This window comes from Choloepus didactylus, chromosome 24, assembly GCF_015220235.1.
Source record: "Choloepus didactylus isolate mChoDid1 chromosome 24, mChoDid1.pri, whole genome shotgun sequence".
Taxonomy (NCBI): domain Eukaryota; kingdom Metazoa; phylum Chordata; class Mammalia; order Pilosa; family Megalonychidae; genus Choloepus; species Choloepus didactylus.
Genome location: NC_051330.1, coordinates 7762190 through 7787242, shown reverse-complemented (window position 1 = coordinate 7787242; position 25053 = coordinate 7762190). Strand labels below are relative to the sequence as shown.

Below are 25053 nucleotides of genomic sequence, written 5' to 3'. Positions count from 1 at the left end.
TCTTTTGTGTATATACTTAGAAGTGGGATTATCAGGTCATATGGTAATTCTGTATTTAACTTCCTGAGGAGCTGCCATATTCTCTTCCACAGTGGCTGCACCATTTTACAGTCCCACCAACTATGAATGTTTCCTGTTTCCCCACACCCTCTCCAATACTTGAAATTTTCTGTTTTTTTTTTTTTTTTTTTTTTAAATAGTAGCCATTCTAGTGGGTGTAAAATGGTATCTTATGGTGGTTTTTATTTGCATTTCCCTAATGGCTAATGATGTTGAGCATCTTTTCATGTGATTTTTTTTTTTTAATCATTGGTATATCTTCTTAGGAGAAATGTCTATTCAAGTATTTTGCCCATTTTTAATTTGGGTTGTTTTTTTTTGTTGTTGTTGAGCTATATAATTTCTTGAAATTTTCTGGATATTAAACCCTTGTCAGATACATGGTTCCAACTATTTTCTACATTGTTTAGATTATCATTTTACTTTCATGCTAATGTCCTTTGATGCACAAAAATTTTAAATTTTGATGGAGTCCCATTTGCCTATTTTTTTGTTGTTGCTTATACCTTGAGTGTAAAGTCTAAGAAATCATCGTCTAACACATATTCATGAAGATACCTCCCTATCCTTTCTTCTAGGAATTTTTTAGTTCTGGTTCTTCTATTTAGGTCTGTGATCCATTTTGATCTGATTTTTGTATATGCTGTAAGGTAGGGGTCCACACCTTTATTTATTTATTTATTTATTTTGCATTGGACAGCTGTTCTTTCCCGATTGAGTGGACTTGTCACCCTTGTCAAAAATCAGTTTGCCATAAATGTGATGGTTCATCTGAGAACTCTCAATTTGATTCCATGGCTCTATGTTGTCTGTCCTTGTGCCAGTACCATGCTGTTGTGATTACTGTGACTTTTATAAGTTTTAAGATTAGGAAGTATGAGCCCTCCAACTTCATCCGTCATTTTCAAGATGGATTGGCTATGGAGAGCCCCTCACCCTTCCATATAAATTTGATGATTGACATGTTTCCATTTCTTCACAGAAAGCTCTTAGAGTTATGGTTGCGATTGCATTGAATCTATGAATTGCTTGTGGTAGAACTGACAACTTAGCAATATTTGATCTTCTAATCCATGAACATGGAATACCCTTCTATTTATTTCAGTCCTCTTTGATTTCTTTTAATAATGGTTTGTACTTTTCTGTATACAAATCCATCATGTCCTTGGTTAGATTCATTCCTAGATCTATGATTGTTTTAGTTGTAATTGTGAATGGATTTTTTTTCTTAATTTCTTCTTCCAATTGTTCACTACCGGTTTATAGAAACACTACTAATTTTGGGGTATTGATCTTGTACCCTGTCACATTGCTGAATTGATTTAGTAGCTCTAATAATTTTTTTGTGGATTTTTCAAGATTTTCTGTATGTAGAATCATGCCATCTACAAACAGGGAATTTTTTACTTCTTCCTTTCCAATTTGAGTGCCTGCAATTTCTTTCCTTGCCTAATGGCTCTGGCTAGAACTTCCAGTACAATGTTGAATAATATTGGTGAGAGTGGGCAGTCTTGCCTTTCTCCTGATCGTAGAAGGAAAGCTTTCAGTCTTTTACTGTTAACTATGGTGTTAGCTGTGGGGTTGTCATACAGACCTTTATCATATAGAGAAAGTTTCCTTTTGTTCCTAGTTTTCTAAACATTTTTACCAAGAAGGGGTGTTGGATTTTGTCAAATGCCTTTTCTGCATCGTTTGAGATGATCATGTGTTTGTTATTCCTTCATTCTATTAATGTGGTGTACTGCATTAATTGATTTTCTTAAGTTGAACCACCCTTGCATAACTTGAATAAATCTCACTTGATTATGGTGTATAATTCTTTCAGTGTGCTGTTGGACTTGATTTGCTAGTATTGTGTTGGGGGTTTTTGCATCTATGTTCTTAGGAAATACTGGTTTTGTAATTTTGTTTTCTTGTGGTATCTTTTCTTGGCTTTGGTTTGAGGGTATTTTTGGCTTCATAGAATAAGTTGGATAGTATTCCATCCTCAATTGTTTGCACGGTATTGTTGTTAATTCTTCTTTGAATACTTTGTGTAATTCTCCAGTGAAGCCATCTGGTCCCGGGCTTTTCTTTGTTGGAGGTTTCTGATTACTGATTTATTCTCTTTGCTAGTTATTATTTTGTTGAGATCTTCTATTGGTTGTTTAAGAATACATTGGTTAATTTACATATATTTCTGAATTTTCTTCTTCTGTTATTAATTTCCAGTTTCATTCCATTTTGGTTGGAGAAGATACTTTGTATGATTGTAATATTTTTGAATTTATTAAGACTGGTTTGGGACCTAACATATGGTCTATTCTGGAGAATGAACTATGTGCACTAGGGAAGAATGTGTATTTTCTTTCTGGGTGAAGAGTTAAATATGTATCTTTTAGGTCTAGGTTTAGAGTATCATTCAAGTCTTCTATTTCCTTATTAATATTCTTTCTAGATGCTGTTTGTTATTGAATGTGTATTGAATATAGGTGTATTGAACTCTCTTACTATTAAATTAGAACTTTCAGTTTCTCCCTTCAAATCTCTCAGTATTGGTTTCATATGTTTTGGGACTCTGCTGTTAGATGCATATATGTTTATAGTTTTTATGCCTTCTTGTAGAATTGACCCCTTTATCAGTACATAGAGACCTTCTTTATCCCTCATGACTGTTTTTTATTTAAAGTCTATTTTATCTGATATTAGTTTAGCTACCCCAGCTCTCTTTTGTTTACTATTTGCATGTTATGTTTTTTCCCATCTTCACTTACAGCCTACCCATGGATTTGAATTTAAGGTGGGTCTCTTGTAAGCAGCCTATAGCTGTGTTACTCTTTTTTATCGATTCTGCCAATCTCTGTCTTTTAACTGGAGAGTTTAATCTATTTACATTTTAAATAACTACTGTCAATGCAAAACTTTCCTCTAGCATTTTGTTACATGGTCTTTGCAACCTTTATACCTTTTTTTGTTCCTCAATTCTTCCATTAATGCCACTTCCACAAATGAAAGAATTAAGAGACAGTAGTACTGGTACATATAGTTACCTTTAGCAAAGGTCTTTATTTCTTTCTGTTGCTTTGATCCATACTCTAGTGTCCTTCTTTTCAGTCTGAAGATCCCCCTTTAGCATTGCCCATAGGGCAGGTTTACTGCTGACAAGTTTCTTCATTTTTGAAAGATAGTATCTTGTATATAAAATTCTTGATTGGAATTTGTTTTGTTTTAGCAATTTAAATATTTCATCCCTCTGTCTTCTTGCATCTATGGTATCTGATGAGAAATTGGCACTTAATGTCATTAGGACTCCTTGTACATAGCATGTTGCTTTTTTTTTTAAATTAAATTCAGTTTTATTAAAATATATTCACATACCATACAGATATCCATGGTGTACAATCAACTGTTCACAGTACCATCATATAGTTGTGCATTCATCACCCCAATCTATTTCTGAACATTTTCCTTACATAGAAAAAATCAGAATAAGAATAAAAAATAAAAGTAAAAAAGAACACCCAAATCATCCCCCCCCATCCCACACTATTTTTCATTTAGTTTGTGTCCCCATTTTTCTACTCATCCATCCATACACTGGATAAAGGGAGTGTGATCCACAAGGTTTTCACAATCACACAACCTTGGCTGTGCATATTCAAGTCTTTTGCTAAATTTGGCAAGATTTTTGTCATTATTTCTTTCAATACTCCTGCTCCTTTCTCTCTTTCTTCTCCTTCTGGGACTGTTGTAATGTATATTTGGTATGCTTGATGGTGTTCCACAGATCTCTTAAGCTTTTTAATTTTTCAAATTCTTTTTTCTTTCTGCTTGTCAGCCTGACTGATTTCAATTTTCTTGTCTTCAACTACACCGATTCTTTCTTTGGCCTGCTCATATCTCCTTTGAAACCCTCTAGGGAATTTTAATTTCAATTATTGTGGTCTTCAACACCAGCAGTTCAGTTCTTTTAAAAATTTCTGTCACTTTTTTTGAGATTCATCTATTGTTCACTCATTGTTTTCCTGATGTCCCTTTAGTTGTTTCTCTGTATTATCATCATCTCCTTAAGTATATTGTTGATCATTTTTGTAAAGTATTTGTCTGGTATTTATTTTCACAGTCTGGTATACTGTGTTGATTTCTTCTGGATTTTTATCCTCCTCCTTTGGTTGGGCCATCATTTCCCATTTCTCTTTTGCCTGTCTTGTAATTTTTTCTTCCACACTGTACATGTTAATATTTTTGAATGTTAACTCTGAGATTTAGTCTCTGAAGGATCCTTTTCTTGATATAGTATCTGGCTGTTGTTGTGGCAGGGATTTCCTTGAGTGCCAGGGGCTGACAAAACCAAGTGAAGCAATGCAAAAAAATCAACTGTCACAGTTTTTGCAGATTGTGTTTTCATTGACTGGTGCCCTCCTTCTGAGTTCATCCTTCATCAGCCAGAGGCAAATGCAAAGTGGAGGGTCTTCCCTGTCTTTTCAGAGCCCGTGTCTTATCCAGAGCCTGTCTTTGCTAGTGGCTTAGCAATTCCCTAGGGGTTTGAATGCTCCTGTACTCCCTATGAAATAAACTTTTCCCATCTCCTGGGTGTTTCAGGTAGGACTTAAAGCAGGTAAGCTCTTGCTCCTGGCTGTTTGACTTAATCACTCCTCACACTGCTTTAGCTTTCCGAAGCTCCTTTTGCCTGTAGGACAAATTTGTGGGAGGGACAAGCCTAAGAGTTTTCTAGATCAGTCTTTCCAGCTAGAGCAAGGCCAGTTTGCAATCAGTGCAGGCTGATTCCAGACCACACTGGTGAGGGAATTTGGGAAGTTTCCTCCAGAGAGTCCAGGGCTTCTCCAGGGACTTTTAAAGCTGCATTTCTTGATTTGGCACTTGCCCAGTTAATACAGCCCTTCAACTGCTTTCCACACCTTTGGGGAAGGGTTCTGTCTCTAAGACTCTCTGCCACTTTTGTTCAAGGGGGTTAGGAAAAATGGTCTCCCTCAGAACTGAAGGAGCTGATCCAAAGCAGTGATCGGCAATCTGATCATACACCTCCGGATACTGGGGAATTAGGTGTCTACATGCCACCCTGGCTCCAGAGAGCTGCATCAGGAGACTGTTGTGTGGGTACCACTGCTGCCACAAAGCAGAGATGGAGGATTATGGCCACTGCCCGGAGGGTGAAATTCACTGATATATTACAGTTTACCACCTCCTCTTCTTTCTCTTCCTGGGATGCTACACATGCTCTCCTCGTCTCCAGAGTTTCAAAATATTTGATTCAGACAGTCCCTGCCAGTTCAATAGCAGTTCTGGTGGAGGAACTGATTTCTGGAGCTCCTTCCTCATCCATCTTCCCACCTTCTCATTCCTTGTTTTTAAAATTCAGTCCATATTGGAATGATTTCAGTGATTCAGGCACTGTTTTAGGTGTGGGGCTACAGCAATGAACAAAATGGACAAAAATCCAGCTTCCTTGAGCTTGTGTTCTAATGGAAGGAAATAAAAAATAAAACAATAATAAGCTAACTGTAAGCAAATATATTGGATAATGATAAATGCTCTGGAGGAAATTAAACGAGACAGCGGTGGAAGAAATGTTGAAAGGGTAAAATTTAGATGGAATGAAGACTCACTGACATGCTGACAACTGAGCCAGGACCTGAAGACATTGGGGAAGCAAGCCGTGTGGCTCTGTGGGAGAAATGTGAGAGGCAGAGGAAGCAAATGTTTTAGTAGACAGTTGAAATTTTTTTTCAATCATTCTGTATATTTTCCTGATTAGTCAGAGTTCTCCAGAAAATTAGAATGAACAGGATATTTATAAAAGAGATTAGTTATATGGAATTGGCTCACATAACTGTGGGGGCTGGCAAGTCCAAATTCTGTAGGGCAGGCTGCAAGCTGGAAAGTCCCATAAAGGTGATGCTGAAATTGAGTCTGAATTTTCTGGGGGAAACTGGCTGGTTGACATCGAGGCAGGAATTCTTTTCCTGACTTCTGAAATCCTCATTTCTGGCTGTTGAGACCTGCAACTGGTTGGTTGAAGAGACTATCCATATGGCTGAGGGCACGTAGATACAATCAGCTGTAGATGCAACCAACTGATTATAGATTCAAATCCATCTACAAACTGTCCTTACAGTAACATTCGGGTCAATTCTTGCTTGGCCAACAACTGGACACCATAACCTAGCCAAGTTGGCACATGAAATTAACTGTCACACAGATGGGGAAGAATAATTCAAAGAAAAACAACAGTACAATTTTTATAAATATAACATGCATTTTCATCTATGATTTAGTTCTCTTTTCTTTATGTCACCATGCAGATAATTGAAAAGTATGAATATTGTTATTGACTCGTAAGGGCAATAAATACGTAACATTCTGTCTCCCAGGGGCAGAGAGTAGCTTCCTTCCAACTCAAAATTTCTAGTTGAACTAATCATCTGGAAGGAAAATAGGAGTTGAACTGGGGAGTTTCAGCATCTCTTAGTTCTCTTTGTCATGGTTTACAGATCTGCCTGAAAGAGGGAGCAAGCCTACGCCATCCCTGTTAGAGTATGGAGCTGTGAGGAGGAGAGTAGCATGTTTCGACTTGGCCCACTTTAATTAACAGTAGGGAAAGAGTTGGAATGGGCTATTGGATGAAGCTTGGAGCAGGCTGATGGCCAGCTCCTGCATTAGTGCCCACTTGGAGAGATTCCTCTTTCACTTTCTTGACAGCTGACGAGGGGTTTGTCCATCTACGGTCAGACTTTGGGCTGTTCTTTTGTTAGAGCACCCTCCTCTCCCCTGTCTTGGTAGACCAGCTGTCTCACTGGTAGGGTGCACACAATTGCTGGAGCATGAAATTACCTTTCTTCCTGGCAGAGAGCCTGATATCTGACGGGCAACTAGACAGTCAAGAAGTGTTCATTTTTTTTCCTCATAGAAAAAAGTTAAAATATACCCTTGAGTAGGATAGCATGGGTGTCAAAGCCAAATATGAATTTCTTTTTATTTGAGACTTCAAAGGCATCAACTGTGTTTCTTAAGACATGGCTAGCTTCCAGGTTGCTTCATAGTTAAAAGATTCAGAATGCGGGATTAAAATGATACGATCTCTTATCACCTGTACAAATTATCTGAGTGCTGGAAAGTGAAGCGTTTTGGTGGCTCTACACACAGTTCATATTAATAGTTTAATTTTCTGACACTACCTAATAGCCCTGGGTCCTGAAGGGTGCTGCCTGATATTCACCAGGAACAAGGTGCTTTTTAAGAATGTACGGAGAAGTTTGATTTCTGCTGGGAATGCCGTCATTAGGTTCTACCTAATTAATTAGGACCTGGGACATTTGCTTGTTTTTCTACAGCTCACATTTCCCAGGCATTTGCTATGAAAGTGTTGGGTCTAACATAGACATCAGTTAAAACCTTTTCCCACCCCACTGATGCTGACACTGACCTACAGCCTGAAAAGGAGATTTCTCAACTATAAGAGTGTCCAGATTCTCCAAATGTAACATGCATAAGTAAAAAATCAGAGCTTAGTAATGAGATTATTCAACTGGCTTCTTTTATGTATGTGTTCTTGCTGAGCTTTTTGACTCCACTGCTGCCTGCTGCCATAGCAGTTGGATCAGGAGATTCTCTGGCTCAGGAATGGATCTCTTCACCCAGGTTTCACACTGCTCAGAGCAGTGGTTTTTCTGTCATCTGGTGCTGCACACCACTGCGTTGCCAAAGAGTATGCTACTGGCTTTTTGGTTAAAACTTAGTAGTTTAATCAAGTGCCTGACTGTCAAGGACTCTTTAATTTCAAAAATAACATTTCAAAAAGGCATATTATGTTTGTGTGAGCTGGTTGTTAAATTTTCTGGAATCAGAGAAGCTATTCAAGGTGTGAGGCAAAGGGAGAAGTGCATGATTCCTTTGACCTTATTATAGCCAACACCGTGAGTCGACTGTTTACTCGAGGACTGGCCTGAGCTCTACTGGGATGCCAGTAGAACCTTTAAAAAAATATCCCGTAAGAGAAAAATGGCATTTGCTTTTACTTGTTATGATTGGAAAAAATTAATTAATGTAAAAGGAAAATCGAAGATGATCCCTGGGAAGTAAATATGATCCCTGGATCCCTTTCTTAGAGAGTTAACAAAAGGAAAATAGGGAAGAGAGAGAGAGAGAGAATGAGGAATCAGCAGAACTTTTGCTTCCTTCCTGAAAATGAGCATATCTCCAGACCCAGAATATTCCACTGTTCCCCTTCTGACTGGCTCTTAGTTGTTATTCACGTTTGTCAAGAAGTCTTTACCGAGCCTTCAAGATTAAATTAGATGCTTCTTGATGGTTCTTACTGGGTTACTCCACTTGCACTGGTAGATCACCTACCTAACTTACCATACTTGTTACCTAGGTCCCCTAAGCCCCAGAAACCAAGGTGGGATTAGATGTGCAATAAATTTATTAGGGTAAAGGCCTATGAGAGGAAATTGTGTGGGTGCTGGGAGAGGCTGTGATGCAGGTCTGACTAAGTGAAAGAGAGAGGGAAAGAAGGAAACTTGGATAGAGGAATCTTGCATTTGGCAAGGCCGTGATGGAGTCCTCAAACCAAAGCCATCTCAGAGGAAGCCCACATCTCCCAGGGAACTCTTTAATGCCCAATCCTTACCTGGGATTTGCCTGTGAGGAGATGGACTTTGAGATGAATGCAATGATGATAGATTTCAAATTACCGAAACTGGTTCCATCGATTCATTGTGCTCATTGGAGTCTCAGCTCCAAGAGACAGATTTTCACAGCTGTCGCATACTCTGTATTTCTAACGCCTTGTGCAGTGCCCAGACCAAAGTAGACATTTACAGAGAGCTGTTGAAAGGATGAATGAATCTATGGATATATTTATAAGCTGCTTACCTGGATTTGGATCTGGAAACATTACTAGGGGTGACGTGGTTTACGTCATCAATTCAATAGAATTCTAAGGTGCTGACCTCACAAATCAATGGTTACTGGCCTCAGAGGTTTACCTGGTCGCCATGGACACCTGCCAGTCACAATTTCTCTTCAGTTTTCTATTGAAGAGACTTTGTGTGAGAACAGAACGTTGTTTTCTTTTTCAACACCAAGATTTTGCAGCTTCATTAATGGATTGAAAGTTCGACAAACTAGTCTTTGAGTAATGCAGAAATCTAAAGCTCTGAGGCTCTTTTTAAGACTTTGCATCCTTTTCTGGGGGTGGGGGGAAATTGAGTGGTCAAATCCACTGCCCTCCCTTTTCTACAGATTATTTTCACACTACCCACTCTCTGAATTTTCTCAAGGATATGATGGAGCAGAATGCTTATTTTCCATAACATAATGTAATGGATGGACGTGAGGATGTGTTGGCATTGGGCTGCCACTATACATGATTTGTGTGAAAAACTGGGCGTGAGAGACAGAGCCTTGCCAAATGACGGCAACCACAATATGCTTTTTCCAATGGACTGTGCTCTCTAAGCTTACTATATTCAGTTTTCCCCAAAGTTAAAAAAAAGGTAATAAATCATGTACGTTATAATAGGAGAACTAGATGCAGTGTGTGTGTGAGCTAAAGAAGTGTACAACATGTGTGATCACTCAGGAAGTGGAAGAAAACACACATTTCAAAGTCTCACACCATTTCTTTTCTCTTTTCTCTCCCACACCCCTTTGTTCCCCTCCTTGAAGGTATGAACAGCCGAAATGTGATAACACGGCCAGGGCTCACCCAACTAAAACAAGGGATTTGTACAAGGGCCGTCAGCTCCAAGGTAGGTAACCCAGGTGGGGGTTGGAGGGGAATGCATTTACCCCCACAGTGAGGTTTCTGGATACGGAGGGTGAAAATGAAGTCATCCAGCGCTGTTTCTAAGTGGGCTTGAGCATCATCTCTAGAGGTCTTGACTGGTGACACTTCCTGACCCTTCTCTGCAACAGATCCTGTAATTCCACACCGGCTTACCTGAGCCTGCAGATAAAGCACACACACTGGGGGACTCTCATAATGATTTTATTCGTGGTTAGCAAAGTTAGAAGAACCGTTAAGTCTATGATTACATATTTAAGGGAAGAAAAAAATGTCTCTAAAATCATACTACTGCAGCAGAACTTTTAGATGCTATTGAAATATACAACCAAAAGGATCCTTTATTTATTTCACCTAAAAGAAAGTAGTAATTCAAATGTCATTTTATGACGTTCCTTTTGAACTGAATTGACAGTAGAAGGAACTGAAGTTTAGGTTTTGAAAAACGTGGATTGAATCTATGTGTCAAATAATTTTAATTGGAATGAAAATTTTGAAATTATGCAAAGGCAGTGAGTTAAAACTTAAAATTATCAAAAAAAATAGCTTCACAAAGAGATGCTTCATGAGTGTTCAACTTCATAAAAAGTGAAAATACAGTGTTTGTGATACAACACACATGAATATTTTCATGAGTTAAGCCTAAAGCCTCCCAAGGGACCACAATCCTTCCAGCAATTTATGAAAGATTAAAAATGGCGGCATCCTCTGATAGCAATGCACAGACAGGCCATAAAAGCAAAGTTCCAATAGCTCAGTTCGTTTTATGACATCAGGAAATTCAGAGACAGAACTCTGATACCATATGGTGAATTTGATTGCATCAGTAAGATGCTTCAAAATTAGTTGCTATTTTGTTTCATTTTGATCCTTTTTTTTTCCCCCCTTTAAATATCTCCAGATTGTGTAAGCCTCAGAAACCATGGAAATCATTCTATAATGTCCTTAGTTTAGAGAATGTGTTTGATCTTGGACTTAGACAAAGTCAGGAAATTTCTTTGTAGCCCTTGTGTTATTTGTGCTATCATCAATAAGGAGGGTTTAAATTATGAAACATAAAGATCTTTTTCTGCCTATAAACAAAAGTAAGAGAAAACCAGAATAACTGTGATATATAAATTATTCATTCATATTTTTTCATATCCATCCAACAAAATTTTGAATGAAAGAACTTGGTACAGAGAGAGCAGAGATGAGAGAGTGCACCTCCAGTGGAAGCAAAACACGATTCCTTCCCTAGGAGACCTCCTGGCTTTGTCAGGAAAGCAACAAAATATCAAGAGTGAAGTACATTACGAAAAATATTATAGGAACCAGGGGAAGCTCGTCTGAGGAACATGACCCGAACTTGGTTTCTAGAAGGAGGGGAACAATTGATAAATTATCCACTTTATCAAAAATTAATGCACTCTCTACGCAACCTAGAAAATCCCAGCTCCATCATCATTTCTGGGTAAAAGGAGTACTCAGAGCATTCTCAGCAACCAATAACAAAACTCATTTGTATAATTTGTAGCCATAGGCCTTAGTGGGTTAATGCTACTTTCGGTCTGCCTTGCAAGAGTTAATAAGATAAATTGTTTCATATTTTTAAACAAACTTAGTTCTTTTTTAAGGCCACTTAATTAAAGTTTTTCTTTTGGTTCTTTCTTGGTGTCTTGGATATACAAGTAGATGAACTTCATTAAAAGGCAGTTTTTGTTGTATTAAGTCATTTTTGGTAAGTCTTAACTTCTAGGTGATAACTCAGCATTTTTCAATTGTCTCTGACTTCGAGTCTCCAGAAGCAATGAAACAATTTCACTTATACAGTTACTCTTCTTAACTATAAATAGTCATTATGATGATGTATATTTTTATTTGACAAAGAAACTGAGATGACTTCATTCTGTGAAGATGCTGATTTATTTTATTTATATTTATTATATTTATGCTCTATTATATTTATGGTTATGAATTTAGTATTAGATTCTTGCTTGTGGGTTAGTGAGATAATATGTAGCAATCGACTTTGCTGCTCTGGAGATGTCTGTGTATGTTTTATTTGTTATTTTTTGTTTTGCTTTTTAGATGTATCAGTTTTAAAAGTAAAAAAAAAAACACACCTTTTTATATTTATTGGATTTATTGGTTTGTTGCAGTGGGCTCACCTGTTTTTTTTTTTAATGCTTGAAAAATTAAGGGAGGTAAGAAAAATGTGGTTTTGCCATTTTTGAAACTGGATTCTTAGATGTAGATCCCAGTAATCGTTACTTGCTTCAGAGGCTTGCGCATATGAGAGAAGTTCTTTATAAGAAAAGTGGTGTCTGTCGCATAGAGAAACTTGTTAACAAGTAAACGGGAGAGGCTTGGTAATGGCCACAGGATGTATCAAAAAATATCTCCATAAATTTAAATCCAGTCAGAAGCTAGAAAGGCTGCTAACCAATTGTATTTCATTTTTTGTAATATATAAATCTTTATAAAGGTAGTACAGCCTAATAATGTCTAATTTCTATTTAACCTTCACAGAAGGCTAAATTATGTAAACTATGACAAGTAAATATTTCTGGGTATCATTTGCTATATTTTCTCCAAACTTGTGTTTTCTAAAGCACCGCTTATTTCTAACTCTGTTTTTCCCTTTATATCCCAGCACTATGTAAAAACAATTACTCGGAATTAATTTTCCTTTGTATTCTAAGATGCTCTTGTCTTAGGTCTTTAGCTGTTTCCCAGCTCCACATTTACCTGTCGTCTAACATCTGATGCAGGTTGAGGAATCTATTGATGGCATTGTTTTTATTATACAATTTCTCTATGTGAGTGACAAACTTGTTTTCTGCTTCATGAATCAGTCTTCTTTCTGCATCTCAGGGTGGGGGGTGGGGAGAGAGAGAGGGAAAGAGAGAATATGATTGATAAATCATGAAGGCATAAATATGAATAACCCAAGCAGATTCCTAGTCCAGGATCTTTTATATGCATAAATTCCTTACCCTTAGAAGGTACTCAGTTAGTAGTTGAATTGCATCTTTCCTGATGGCCACCAATAAAAGATAGCTCTTTTCTTCCATTTTCTGTTGTAATATCTTGCCTTTGAATCCAGGTTTTAACATTGGAGATGATTTCTTTTTTCTTGAAGGCTATAATGAATTTGATACATGGAAGCCCTCAGGAAGTGTTTTCTGCTTTTAACTGGTCTTAATAATCCAACATAAGCTTCAAACAATGGCATTTGCACTTAACAGATTTCTTAAAGTGTCCAAGAAGCTCTGTGTCTTTCTCTCTGTCTCTCTCTCTATATATATACATATATATATATATATATATATATATATATATATATATATATACACACACACATACATACATATATGGCTACATTACTTCTAAAGAGAGATGAACTGTCTTTTTTATGGTTTTACACATATAATAGAAATTAATTCATTAATAACACAGTCAGGATATACTGTTAACTAGTCAAATGCTCTATGACATGAGGCAGTCTCTCCTATTTCTTCTCTGTACATTGCAGGGAGGCTATTTTAATGGTGGAATTGAAGATATTAGACCAGGAGTCTTGGTTTAAAAGCTGAAATGGTCATTTATCTTATAGAGAACAGTTGATCATCAATATTTAGAAACATGAAGTGAGGTCATTGTTGGCTTGTCTGAGTGTTATATGTGCCATTGAAAGAGAGAACCTCCAATCATTTCAACTCTGAGAGCAATTCAGGAAAGAAACTGTGAAGAGGTATGCATCAGCGCTATAGAAACCAAGCTGCATTCGTCTTCTCATTTTAGGGAGAAGGACTATTAGTCTGTCACAACAAAGATGTTATTTCCTCACCCGTACCATAAATGAAAACCAGACTTCTTAGGCGTAGGAAGCCATTTCATGCAAACCTTGTAAAGGTCAGCTTATTCTGCAATTGTAGATGTTTGTGAATGTGCTGTTCATAACCACTTAATCATTGTGATTATTTGGAGATAATTATCCTTATTAGGGAAAAACAAGAAGGTCTTAAAATAACTCCAGGATAGAGGCTGCTCTTAGTTGGGAGTAGAAATATGTTTGCAAAATAATACAGCTACAAGTTGAGCAAGTGAATACTTCAAGACCCTTAAAGGATAATAAATTTTCATCTTAAAAGGTACAGTTTTTATTTTAAGTTACTTTACTAAGTTTTTTTCCCTGTTAATGTGACAGTGTTTCCACATATAGCTCACTTGTTTTGGGGGATTTGATAGCTGCCAAATATTTATTTCCATCACATGTAGAACAGTTAGCAGGTTTTCCAGCTCACACCAACTGACAGTAAATGATAATTTAGTCTTTGGGGGCCAACATTTTGCCATATGGAGAGAGACCAAGATCCTGCCTAATGGGTTTCATATTGAGAATTGGGTTATTTTGGCTCTTGTAGTTTCCTCTTTAGACTGTGAATTCCCTTGTAGGACTGTCATGATCTTGGGAGAAGTGAAAAACTAGGTGTGGTGGAAATTTTAAACAAAGGCATTAAACTATACCGTCTCCCTGTTACAAATTTATTTTATTTTGCCCTGCCATCGCTAATTGCAGTCTAGTTGATATTTTAAAATAATACATCTACCCTGTACTTCTTGGCGTGACTGTTTTCTTTTTCAGCTTCTCCCACATTCTTCTGTTTCTGCTGGAGAAATACAATTTTGCTCTCACTCTCTATTCTGGGGCTTCAACACATAATCTTCCCTTTCCTTGAACTGCCCTTTGTCGGAGCTTTCCTTCAGCAACCCGCTGCCTTACTGATGCTTTCCCACTGGGTACGTGCCCATCCATCGTCCCTATAGCATCCAGGTTATGTGTTGTTGTGCAAATGTTGATTTATTGGTTCTGCTTTGCCCTGCTGCTGGTATTCTTGAGAGATGAGACCCATGTCTTTGAGCTTCCCCACCATTTTGCACAAAGAGGCACTCCATAAGAATTTTTTTTTTTTAATCATCATTTTATTGAGATATATTCACATACCACGCAGTCATACAAAACAAATCGCACTTTCGATTGTTCACAGTACCATTACATAGTTGTACATTCATCACCTAAATCAATCCCTGACACCTTCATAAGCACACACACAAAAATAACAAGAATAATAATTAGAGTGAAAAAGAGCAATTGAAGTAAAAAAGAACACTGGGTACCTTTGTCTGTTTGTTTCCTTCCCCTACTTTTCTACACATCCATCCATAAACTAGACAAAGTGGAGTTTGGTCCTTATGGCTTTCCCAATCCCATTGTCACCCCTCATAAGCTACATTTTTATACAACTGTCTTCGAGATTCATGGGTTCTGGGTTGTAGTTTGATAGTTTCAGGTATCCACCACCAGCTACCCCAATTCTTTAGAACCTAAAAAGGGTTGTCTAAAGTGTGTGTAAGAGTGCCCACCAGAGTGACCTCTCGGCTCCTTTTGGAATCTCTCTGCCACCGAAGCCCACTTCATTTCCTTTTACATCCCCCTCTTGGTCAAGAAGATGTTCTCCATCCCACGATGCCAGGTCTACATTCCTCCCCGGGAGTCATATTCCACGTTGCCAGGGAGATTCACTCCCCTGGGTGTCTGATCCCACGTAGGGGGGAGGGCAGTGATTTCACCTTTCAAGTTGGCTTAGCCAGAGAGAGAGGGCCACATCTGAGCAACAAAGAGGCATTCAGGAGGAGACTCTTAGGCACAATTATAGGCAGGCCTAGCCTCTCCTTTGCAGCAACCGTCTTCCCAAGGGTAAAACCTGTGGTAGAGGGCTCAACCCACCAAACCACCAGTCCCCTATGTCTGTGGTCATGTTAGCAACCATGGAGTTGGGGTAGGCGAATACCCCTGCATTCTCCACAGGCTCCTCAAGGGGGCACTGCATCTTTTTTTTTCCTTGTTTTTTTTTTTTTTTTTTTAACTTTCCCTTCTTTTTTATATCAACTGTATGAAAAAAAAGTTAAAAAGAAAACAAACATACAATAAAAGAACATTTCGTAAGAATTTATAAACAAATTTGTCAATGAAGGACAGTATGCAGTTTCTCTTTCCTGCTATAATACCTTTTTTGACTCTTCTGTATGGAGTGATTTCATGAACCTGGACTCACTAACCAGGTGGTTTGAACTAATTTAAGTGCCTGTAGCATCAGTATCAAATAAATGTAGGGTTTTCTAATGTGGGGAGAGGTTAACCTCAACTTTTTACACGACAAGCAGCACTGAGTTCATTAGTTCTGTTAGACTTCAGTCCTCTTTGTGCTAAGGATAAGGAGGAAGAGACAGCAACATCTTTTCTTTTTAAATACCTGGCAGTGCCAGCAGCATTTGTGATACAGATTTATAGACTTACAGTATAGCACATAAAAGACCAGCATTGTGCTATTAGCATAATCTTCGCAGAGAGGAAGTGCAAGCAAAAGACAAAAGCACATTAAGATGTGCTTGTACTGCGAGCAGAGAAGGCAACCCAGACAGTTGATTTAGTTCACCTAAAGTACCTAACAATCAGCTCTCTAGGAATTTGCCATGAAAACACTGATCATCAAGACCTTTATTTAAAGTAAAATCAAAATAAGTTATTTTTATGGCTTATATTTTATGACTTCTTCTAACTTGTACTGATTAGTTGATTTATATCATTCGCACATAAACATACTTGGGGCTTGTTTTTATTCTTTGGTGCAACTTTAAATGACTAAACATACTCTCATTTACTCTTCACTGGCCTTTTGCTTCATTTCGATCTAAATTAATGGAGTTGCTTGATTTAATTATTGATCTTAGAGCAATGGAGTCAATAACATTTCTAGGCATTGCATATGAAGGAACCCCAAAATAGGGATATAAATGACAAGTTCTATGAGCAAATGAATCTACAAGGAGAAGTCTCACTCCTTCCTTTTATCCTTTCTTTCCTGCATCAATCTGGTAAAATCTATAATGTCTTTATGTGGACTTCATGAGATATGATATGACTGTTGTAACACCAACAGAAGGATGGTGGAGTAATTGGGTAAGAAACGTCTTAGGTGTCCTGGTGAACTTGAGGGCAGTCTCCTTCCTTCTTTCACTCCCCAAAGCCACACCCTCAGTGCAGGGCCGTCAACTGAATTCTCCGTACCTCCTCGATGCTGGGCACCCACTTCTGGGGAATGGCATTTATTTTGGTCAAACAGCCTCTCCCCATGGTGTCCCACAATGCCACGATGGATCTAAAAGCAATTGTTAACAAGGTCTCCTCTTGCCTAGAAAACCCTCTGAGAGGGAGTTAAGCCACCACACACAGCCTGTTCAAGTCTACAGCAGTGAAAACCTCTTTTCTTAGGGCCCCAGGCAATTGCAGGGATAGTATCTGACTCACATAGAAACCCTAAAAGCACCCTCTTGATTTTTCAAGTAGCATTTTAGCACTCTTCTAATTTTTTTTCAAAATTAATTATGATTTTCTGAGGTAGCATAAAATGATACTCTCTTTGCCCTAAACACACCTCACCTATATATTTTCCAAAAGGTAATTTGATTCTGAATTAAGTATTTGTGCAAAGGATTACATGACACTTTAAAAACTTCAATATTTACCTTTCCTCCAAAGTGTATTTAACAGCCAGTTGAAAAGTTTATTCTGCAGCCTTTGAGGCTCTTTCAAAGACAATATGAGAAGTCGTTTTTTTGCCAGTTAAAAATGTCAACTTTCTCTGATTTCTCCTGTTAGCTCAAATACTGAATTCACAGACATGAGTCTGCTAGCTTTAAGCTGAGCAAGGGAACAAGTACTAAATTTTAGACAAGCAATCCTCAGATGTGCTGCTGAGATGACTAGCTCAATTAACTCAGTAACTAATTCTACGGACATCGTGGAGCCGTCATTTTAGTGCTATGTCCTTTTTAGCTACAGAGAAGCTTCATAATGTTTTTCTCTTATAAAGCCAGGATGCAGAAAAGGTAGTAAGAGGATTAGGATAAATATGCCATAAATGAGAGAGGATTTTTAAGGCACAGTTTTAGGCTTTAAAGAGCTGTCTGATTAGATAATTATCCCTACAGAACATTGCATGTTAACTCAATGTCAAAAGTTTGTGTTTGTGTTTCTAGGTATGGAAGGGGCTATTCTAAGAGGCAGGGCTTGGGGAAGAGTCCTGAGCTTACATTTTTCATTTTTTTGACCAATGAGCTGGGTGGTTAAATACGAGATTAAATTTGTAGATGAATAAGATGACTACCCTTTTAGAAGAAACATTCATTTTTTAAGAAAGCATCATGAAGAAATTGACCATTAAATCAGTTTTATTGAGGAAAGAATGCAGTGAGTAAAAAAGCTCAGTAATACGCATCACACCTGTAATTTCCATCCTAAAGATTTCACAAGGTAAGTACACTAGGAGTTGGGGGAGCCAAAGTCATTGGCTTGGAATGATTGGGAATGTGTGATATATAAGAAACAGCATCTGTAGAAATATCCTGAATTGCTCGTTCCAGCTCACAGACGTGCAATAGAGAATTACTCACAAGGATCTGGGAAAGTCTTAATAGGCACAAGGGAGCATAAGTTAAATGAGTCCTTCATTTAGTGCTTACTGTTTCTTTTTTTTTTTTTTTTTTTAAGGTAATAGAATGGTTAGGAGGTTGCAGACTGCGTATAAAAGGCAAGAACTACACTTGACAGAATTCTCAGTGAAATTTTTATTGGGCTATTTAATCCAGGTGATATTTCTTCTCCATTTTTTAAAGAATGGGAAGAAATTGGAGAAGGCCTGGGGGGAAAGGGTGAGAATTACTCACTCATAATAAAATAAGAACAAATAAAGACAAGTTAAAGAAACAGAGGCTTGTTTTTTTTAATAGGCAGGGGAAGAATAATTAAGGTCAATTGAATATTTTTAAGTTACTTTTAAGGGAGGTGTTGGGCACTTTCCCCATTTATTGATACTTTGATGACTGAATGGAAAGAAGTGGATTTTGAGGTGATTTCTTGGCTGATATGGCTGAATATAAAGAGGAACTTTCTTATACATTTGGACATAATTACCAAGGGATCTTGAGAAATATAAATTCATCCCCATCTTAAGTATTGCATAAAAACGTATTTTAGAAGAGGCAGGAAGTGTAGATGACTTCTTTGTGCCTTTCAAATGAACATTTCATGAGTCGAATCAAATAGGAGTAATTATCACTCGTTTCCTTCTGTGACCAAATCTACTTGGACAAGTCCTATTGTTCTCAACTTCAAACTTTTTCAAATCTTGCCATCTGCATTGCAACTTCCTCTAGCTAATTTTCCAAGTAGACTCAAAACAGGTTTCTGATCCATTGTACGCACTGCCAGAGAGTGATCTTTACAAGACAAAACTTTCATGCTTTTCTCCTGATCACCTGATTAAGTCTGAACTGCTTATTATAATTTATGAAGTCCCTCATGCCCTGCCTTCTGCACATAACCTCCTTCTCCCTTCTGTGAAGCCTGTATCTGAGCCCCATGAAATTACTTCCTCCAATAAAATGGGGTATGTGAGTCTAAAAGTCTATGAATTATGTCAAGGAGAGGCAGGGGCTTTTTCCCACTCCAACAACTAAGCAGAAGATGTTTACCGCTAAGACCGTCTCTCAGGGATTGCCAAGTTTGGAGCCTACCAGAGATAAACCATCTCAGACTTACGTACAATTAATCCACCCATTTATTTCTCACCCAAGAAAAGAAAGGTACAGGTTTATAGACACTACCTTAATTTGTTCTAGTGTATATATATTTGATTAGTGGCAGGGCTGGCTACGTGGGTGTGCAACTGTGCAGCTGCACAGAACTCCATTCTCAGAAAGATTCTGTGCTTGGTTTAAGGCTCTGAGGTTGTCGTCATTAAATTCGTAATAATCTTTGTAGTGTCTGTAAACCTGTACATTTTCGGTTTTGTCCTGACCTTGCAGTTTAACTGGCTCTGATTTGTAATAACAGACTTGCAATTCATGTCACAGCTGATCACAAAGGACTAGTGTTGCTTTGCTTTAAATAAAAATAAATACTAGGCTACCAAAGAAGGTACAAAATGGTGTAGGTTAATGGGGGATGCCAGGAATGACTTTACAAAGGAAGATGTAGAGATGGAGAATTCTAGACATACTTAAGGGACATCAAAAAGAGGAGCCTAGCAGATTATGGATCTGATTAATATCTTATACTTTAGTGAATATAGGTTGCTAGCTCAGTGGACACTTCGAGTATTGTACATGATAGAAAAAACCACGGAAAGAACACTGAAAATGCACTTCAGCCGTAACAAGATAGACATTGCTAACCCATCATCGGTGAAAGATAATTACATTGGCAAAGATTAAAAAGAGAAGATAGGTAGGCAGATGTTTTTAAAAGCTTTAAATTTCTAAAATTCACTTTGATATAGTTTGATTTCTTATTTCTGAAGATGATAGTATAATAAATACTTTAATCTTGAAATACCCAGCTCTTTAGCACAGAACCAAGTGCCAGTTAAACATATTAACTGGCACAAATTGATAGGCAGAAAGAACTCTTAGAGAAGATTCTGATATTCATGGTGAACTCTAATGACTGTGATCTTATTGAATCTTGACTACTTATTTTAGAAGAAATCCAACTTGTGTTGTTTTGTTTTAAAGTCAACTTTGTGAAATTTAAAAGCCCTATTAGGAAAAGAGCCCCTGAAGATGGCAGGACATATTATCAATTATCTCAGTGTAATAAAATCCTGGTCATTTTGGCCTCTGTTACTTTAAAAGTTATGATTATGCAAAAGAGAGATGGAATAATGTTTAGCTCTATATTAATCATGAGAAGCATTTGTCAGACAAATTAAGAGTATAAGCAATATTTCAGAGTCAGTTTAAATCATATAAGAGAACAAAGTATTCTCAAACACCATCAAATATATTAAAATTGTTGTTAAACAAATGTCATTCTATGACAAATAATTCCTTTCTCTTAACTAAAGCAGCTTATCTTAGTAATTAACCACTTTAAAAATCTCCCAAAGATGGTGGATATTTGAAAATAACAAAATTGCTTTTAAATGTCCTACAAATCATTTTTATTAATTTAAGCTTTCCTCATATTTATTCTGAATTTCTTGAAATGCTACTATAACCAAATTGAAATCACTCTATAATAGAAGACTCATTTAATTAATTTGTTTTAGTAAATGATATAGACATAATATGCTAGGGTCATGAGTCTAAAAGGGCCTTTCAAAATGACGTACTTTATTTCAGGGAAGTCCACGCTTCAGTCAATCCAAATGGATAAGATACTGCCTACAGTTTTAACACCTTCTTCGATAACCTGTCTGTCATAGTTGGAAAGTTTTTTATATAAAACTAGAGTCTTAAGTTGACATTGTCTACTTCTTTCAGTCCTTTTATTATAAATACCACCCATAATCATCATCTTTCCACATTCTAATTAATTCACATATGTTTGATTATTTTTCACATAGACTGTAGGCTCTTTGAGATTAGTAGTTATAGCCTTGAAGTCCTTAGATTTCCTCCAGTACTATTTGGAACACATGCATGCAGTCAATTGTTGTTTCATTCTAGTAATATTTGCTCTGGTCTCTTTACCAAATAAAGCAATTCTGACACCTTTAACTCCTCTTTAGCTCTCTTGATCCCAGCCCCTTACTGCATCATTTTTATTATTCTCACTTGGAAGTTCTTATCCTTATGATTCTTCTATGCTTTTAAACTCATAACTGGACAGCATACTAAGGCTGCCCTGTAGCTACTCAGCTTTATCTTCTTCTTATTATTACGAATTCCTTTCTTTTTTAATTTTGTGAGCCGGCATTTATCACACGTGCTATTTAGGGTGTCCTATGTCAGATGCTTTGGGGGAGTCAGGCCCAATTCCCATACTCTAGGAGCTTAAGTGTGGTAGTGAAGATTACAATTTGATTATCCCAGGATTGATGCTCTTAAACAAGAAAGCAACATTATAAGCAGTTAGAAAAATTGGGAAATAGGAGCTGGTGTATAGTAAAATTTCCCTTTACATCTGAAAATGTTAGGGTATAATTTTTGGAAAGTCATTTTCCAGATTTCATGCTGATGTCAGGAATATTTCATCCTCACCCTAGATAGCAGCATTTGAGTTCAGCTCTTACTGATCAGTGCTAGGGAGTGGACATGAAAAATCACTTCTCTAGCTGAAATTCCAAGGGAGATCAAGACAGGCAAAATCCAATTATCCACGTTGGATATTGGCCAGAACGCTGTGGTTGTTAGTTCTAGAACTGAAACAGAACTAAGGAAAATGAAACAGCTGACAGTGGAAATTAAGTTATATCTCTCCTGACAACTTAAATCTTTAAAACTGGTCAAAAATTATGTGCTCAGATGCAGCAGAGTAGGAATTTTGTCTTTAAAACAACGCTAATGAAGAATTCTTTTTTTGAAACAATGAAAGGGACAAAATCGGTACCAGAAGGGCAAAGAGAGACCTGTGCATCAGTTCTCTGTAACTCTCCTTTCCTTTCTAGTTGTGACATATTATTTATTGATATAAATTTATTGTTTTTAATAATATAAGGTTTGCCGTGTTTTTTGACCTAAAATCCTGGTTGAAGTTTTCACCTGAGGTTTACTCCATCTACCTTGAAATGTTCTGTATTCTTTCTTCTTTTGAATTCAAAATTCATTCTTATGTTTTGCTTGCTGAGTATGAGGACAGCATGGAGATACTGGGCTCAGTGATAGAATACTGAGCAAAAGCTGTTTTAAACGTTTATTGTCCTGAATTGTGATAATACTGAAGCCATAAATGCTCTAAGAGTGATTTTTGCCATCAAATTGCTTTCCTATGTAGGTTTTTGATACATAGACTTTTGAATTGGTATTTATTTCCATTCCCTTTTGAGGTAGCTAGTGTTTTTTGTTGTAGTTGTTTTTGTTTTTTTAATTTCAACTGGGTAAAGCATCTGATCTTTCCACAAATGACCTAATATTTGAACTATCTTGATGCTGTTACATATCCTTTCCCAATTTGAGGTGGGATCTCTCTTGCCAGAGGAAAGCCAATATACTATTCATATGTCAAAAATACATACATCTAGGCATAACTTGCTTCACTTATGACTTTTCCTGTGTTTTACTGTTATTTAGCATAATGGTGGTGAAGTACCAAAATAGGCAATGGATGATTACTTAGGAGCATAACCGACGATGGGAGGATGACTCAAAATAAGAATTGATACCAAAAAGCCATTGAGTTAAAGTTTAAGCAGAAAGGACCAATGAGTTGCACGTGACACTTTGCAACATATATAGTAATAACTCTGGTGGAAAAAAAAAAAAGAAGAAGAATGTTTGCCAGACATTCTTAGTTCTTGCCACATATTAGGACTTGACCATCAACCAATGAACATCAGGGAAGTCTAAGATTTGAACTACATCCTTCCTATGAATTGAGGTACAGGAAGAAGAGAAACCCAGCAGCTGGGGAGGGGAGGAAGTATAGTAGGGGCAGGCAGAAGTGACATGGCCACTTTGGTGGCAGCATTGTGGAGATGCTTTTGGTGGGAAGTCAATCTAATGGCAAAATGGGACACAGATGCAGGCTGCACATGCAGGTGATGGTGGAAACTCTGAACAGAATGCACTGAATAGGTGTATGAACCAGTAGCACAAACCCACCTGCTGAGTGGAATCCCAGGGAGGTGGGGAAGGACTGGTAAGAGGCATGTGCTAGGACTTCAGGATCAACACTGGATCAGAATCTGGACCTTCATGGCATCCACTGGGGGCAAAGTTTGCAAGAGATAGTAGTTAGGTGGAGAGGAGTTAAAGATGGCGCAAGGTGAGGCTGGAGATCGGAAGGAATCGAGTCATGCCCTATTAAGGAATTTGGACTGAATCCTGTAAGAACTTTGGCTGAGAAGTGGATAATCATTGTTTTTGTTTTATTTTTTAAAGATCCCTCTGACAGCAGTGAGGATGGTGAATTGGAGGTGTGCAGGTCTGTGAATAGCGACAGACAATAGATTGGCTTTACGATGGTCAATGTAAAGGATGCTGACACCCGAGCTGAGGCAGGGCAGTGGTAACACAAGGAGGGGGAGCATGTGGGAGATGATAAAGGGGTGCAGTTGGCTGCATTAGTCAACAGTTTGCCTGAGGAGTGGTGGGTAGGGGCTTGGCATAGCACGAGGAGGAGACCTGTGGAACTAATCGGTTCTGACCTGAGTAACTGGGCAGACGGACAAAGTCGCCATGCCTTTGTGAGGACAATTTTAATGACTGACTGGAGAGAAACTAGTGATAGTAACAAGTACAACAAAGAGCATTCATAATAGCTAGTATTTTTTGAAAACTTAGACGGTATCTACCTAGGAGCTTCACAGATATTAACTCATTTCATCTTCATAATGACCCTAGGAGAAGTGTGATTTTATCTGTGTTTTATAGATGACTATTTTGAGACTAAATATCAACCTTGTATAATTTAGGATTTACTAGAATGGTAGAGTAAGTTACCTAGATCGTATTGGAACTAGTCAGAGTTTTACGTGAACATGCATGACCGTGAATCTTGGTAGAACAGAATTCTTTGTGGTATGGTGCTCATTGTTTAATTCCTTCTGTGATTTATTATTAAACCTGAAGAAAATTTTTATAAAGCTGTCCCAGATGATGGAACGCACACACACACACATGCATACAAATACACAGTCACAACCACCACCACCACCATCATATGTGTTCAATTTGAAATAGGCTCAAATTACTAAAATTAATATGATACGAAACTTACTCTTTCTTTGCTAAGTTCCTTAATATGGTAAAACAGTGCACCCACTTTTCTTACCAGGTGTTCTACCTTAAGTTTTGCTCCTGGAGGTAGTGAGATAATTAGGGCTCTTAGAAGAATGCTAAGGGCTTTTAGGTAAATTGGGATCCCCCCTCACTTTGAAAACTCCTCTGGCCAGGCATGTTGGGTTGTGGCTTAAGACGGCTACACTTTTGGAAGGATGATTATAGGAAGTGAGAATGCAGAAGTCCTCCCACCCTCTATCCTTGGCTGAGTGGTATAAAGCCCTAATATAATGTGCTCTGTTGCATTTCTAACCTAAGAGAGGTAATAGCTTAGAAGAATGGGATGTTAGAGCTGACTGTGATTCTATAGAGCAGCCAGTCCAACCCCTCACTTCACAGATTTGGGTGCAACGGGGACTAAAAGTCATTCTTCATTT

General features: G+C 37.6%; 1 protein-coding gene across 4 annotated transcripts in view; it reads left to right on the top strand.

The window, feature by feature from the left end:
- SMOC2 (SPARC related modular calcium binding 2) overlaps nt 1-25053 on the top strand; it is a 204177-nt gene that overhangs the window by 136332 nt on the left and 42792 nt on the right. For all 4 annotated transcript variants that reach the window (XM_037817689.1, XM_037817688.1, XM_037817687.1 and 1 more), the window contains exon 9: nt 9730-9812. In XM_037817689.1, the coding sequence (XP_037673617.1) occupies nt 9730-9812 (83 nt within the window). The remainder of the gene's footprint in view (nt 1-9729; nt 9813-25053) is intronic.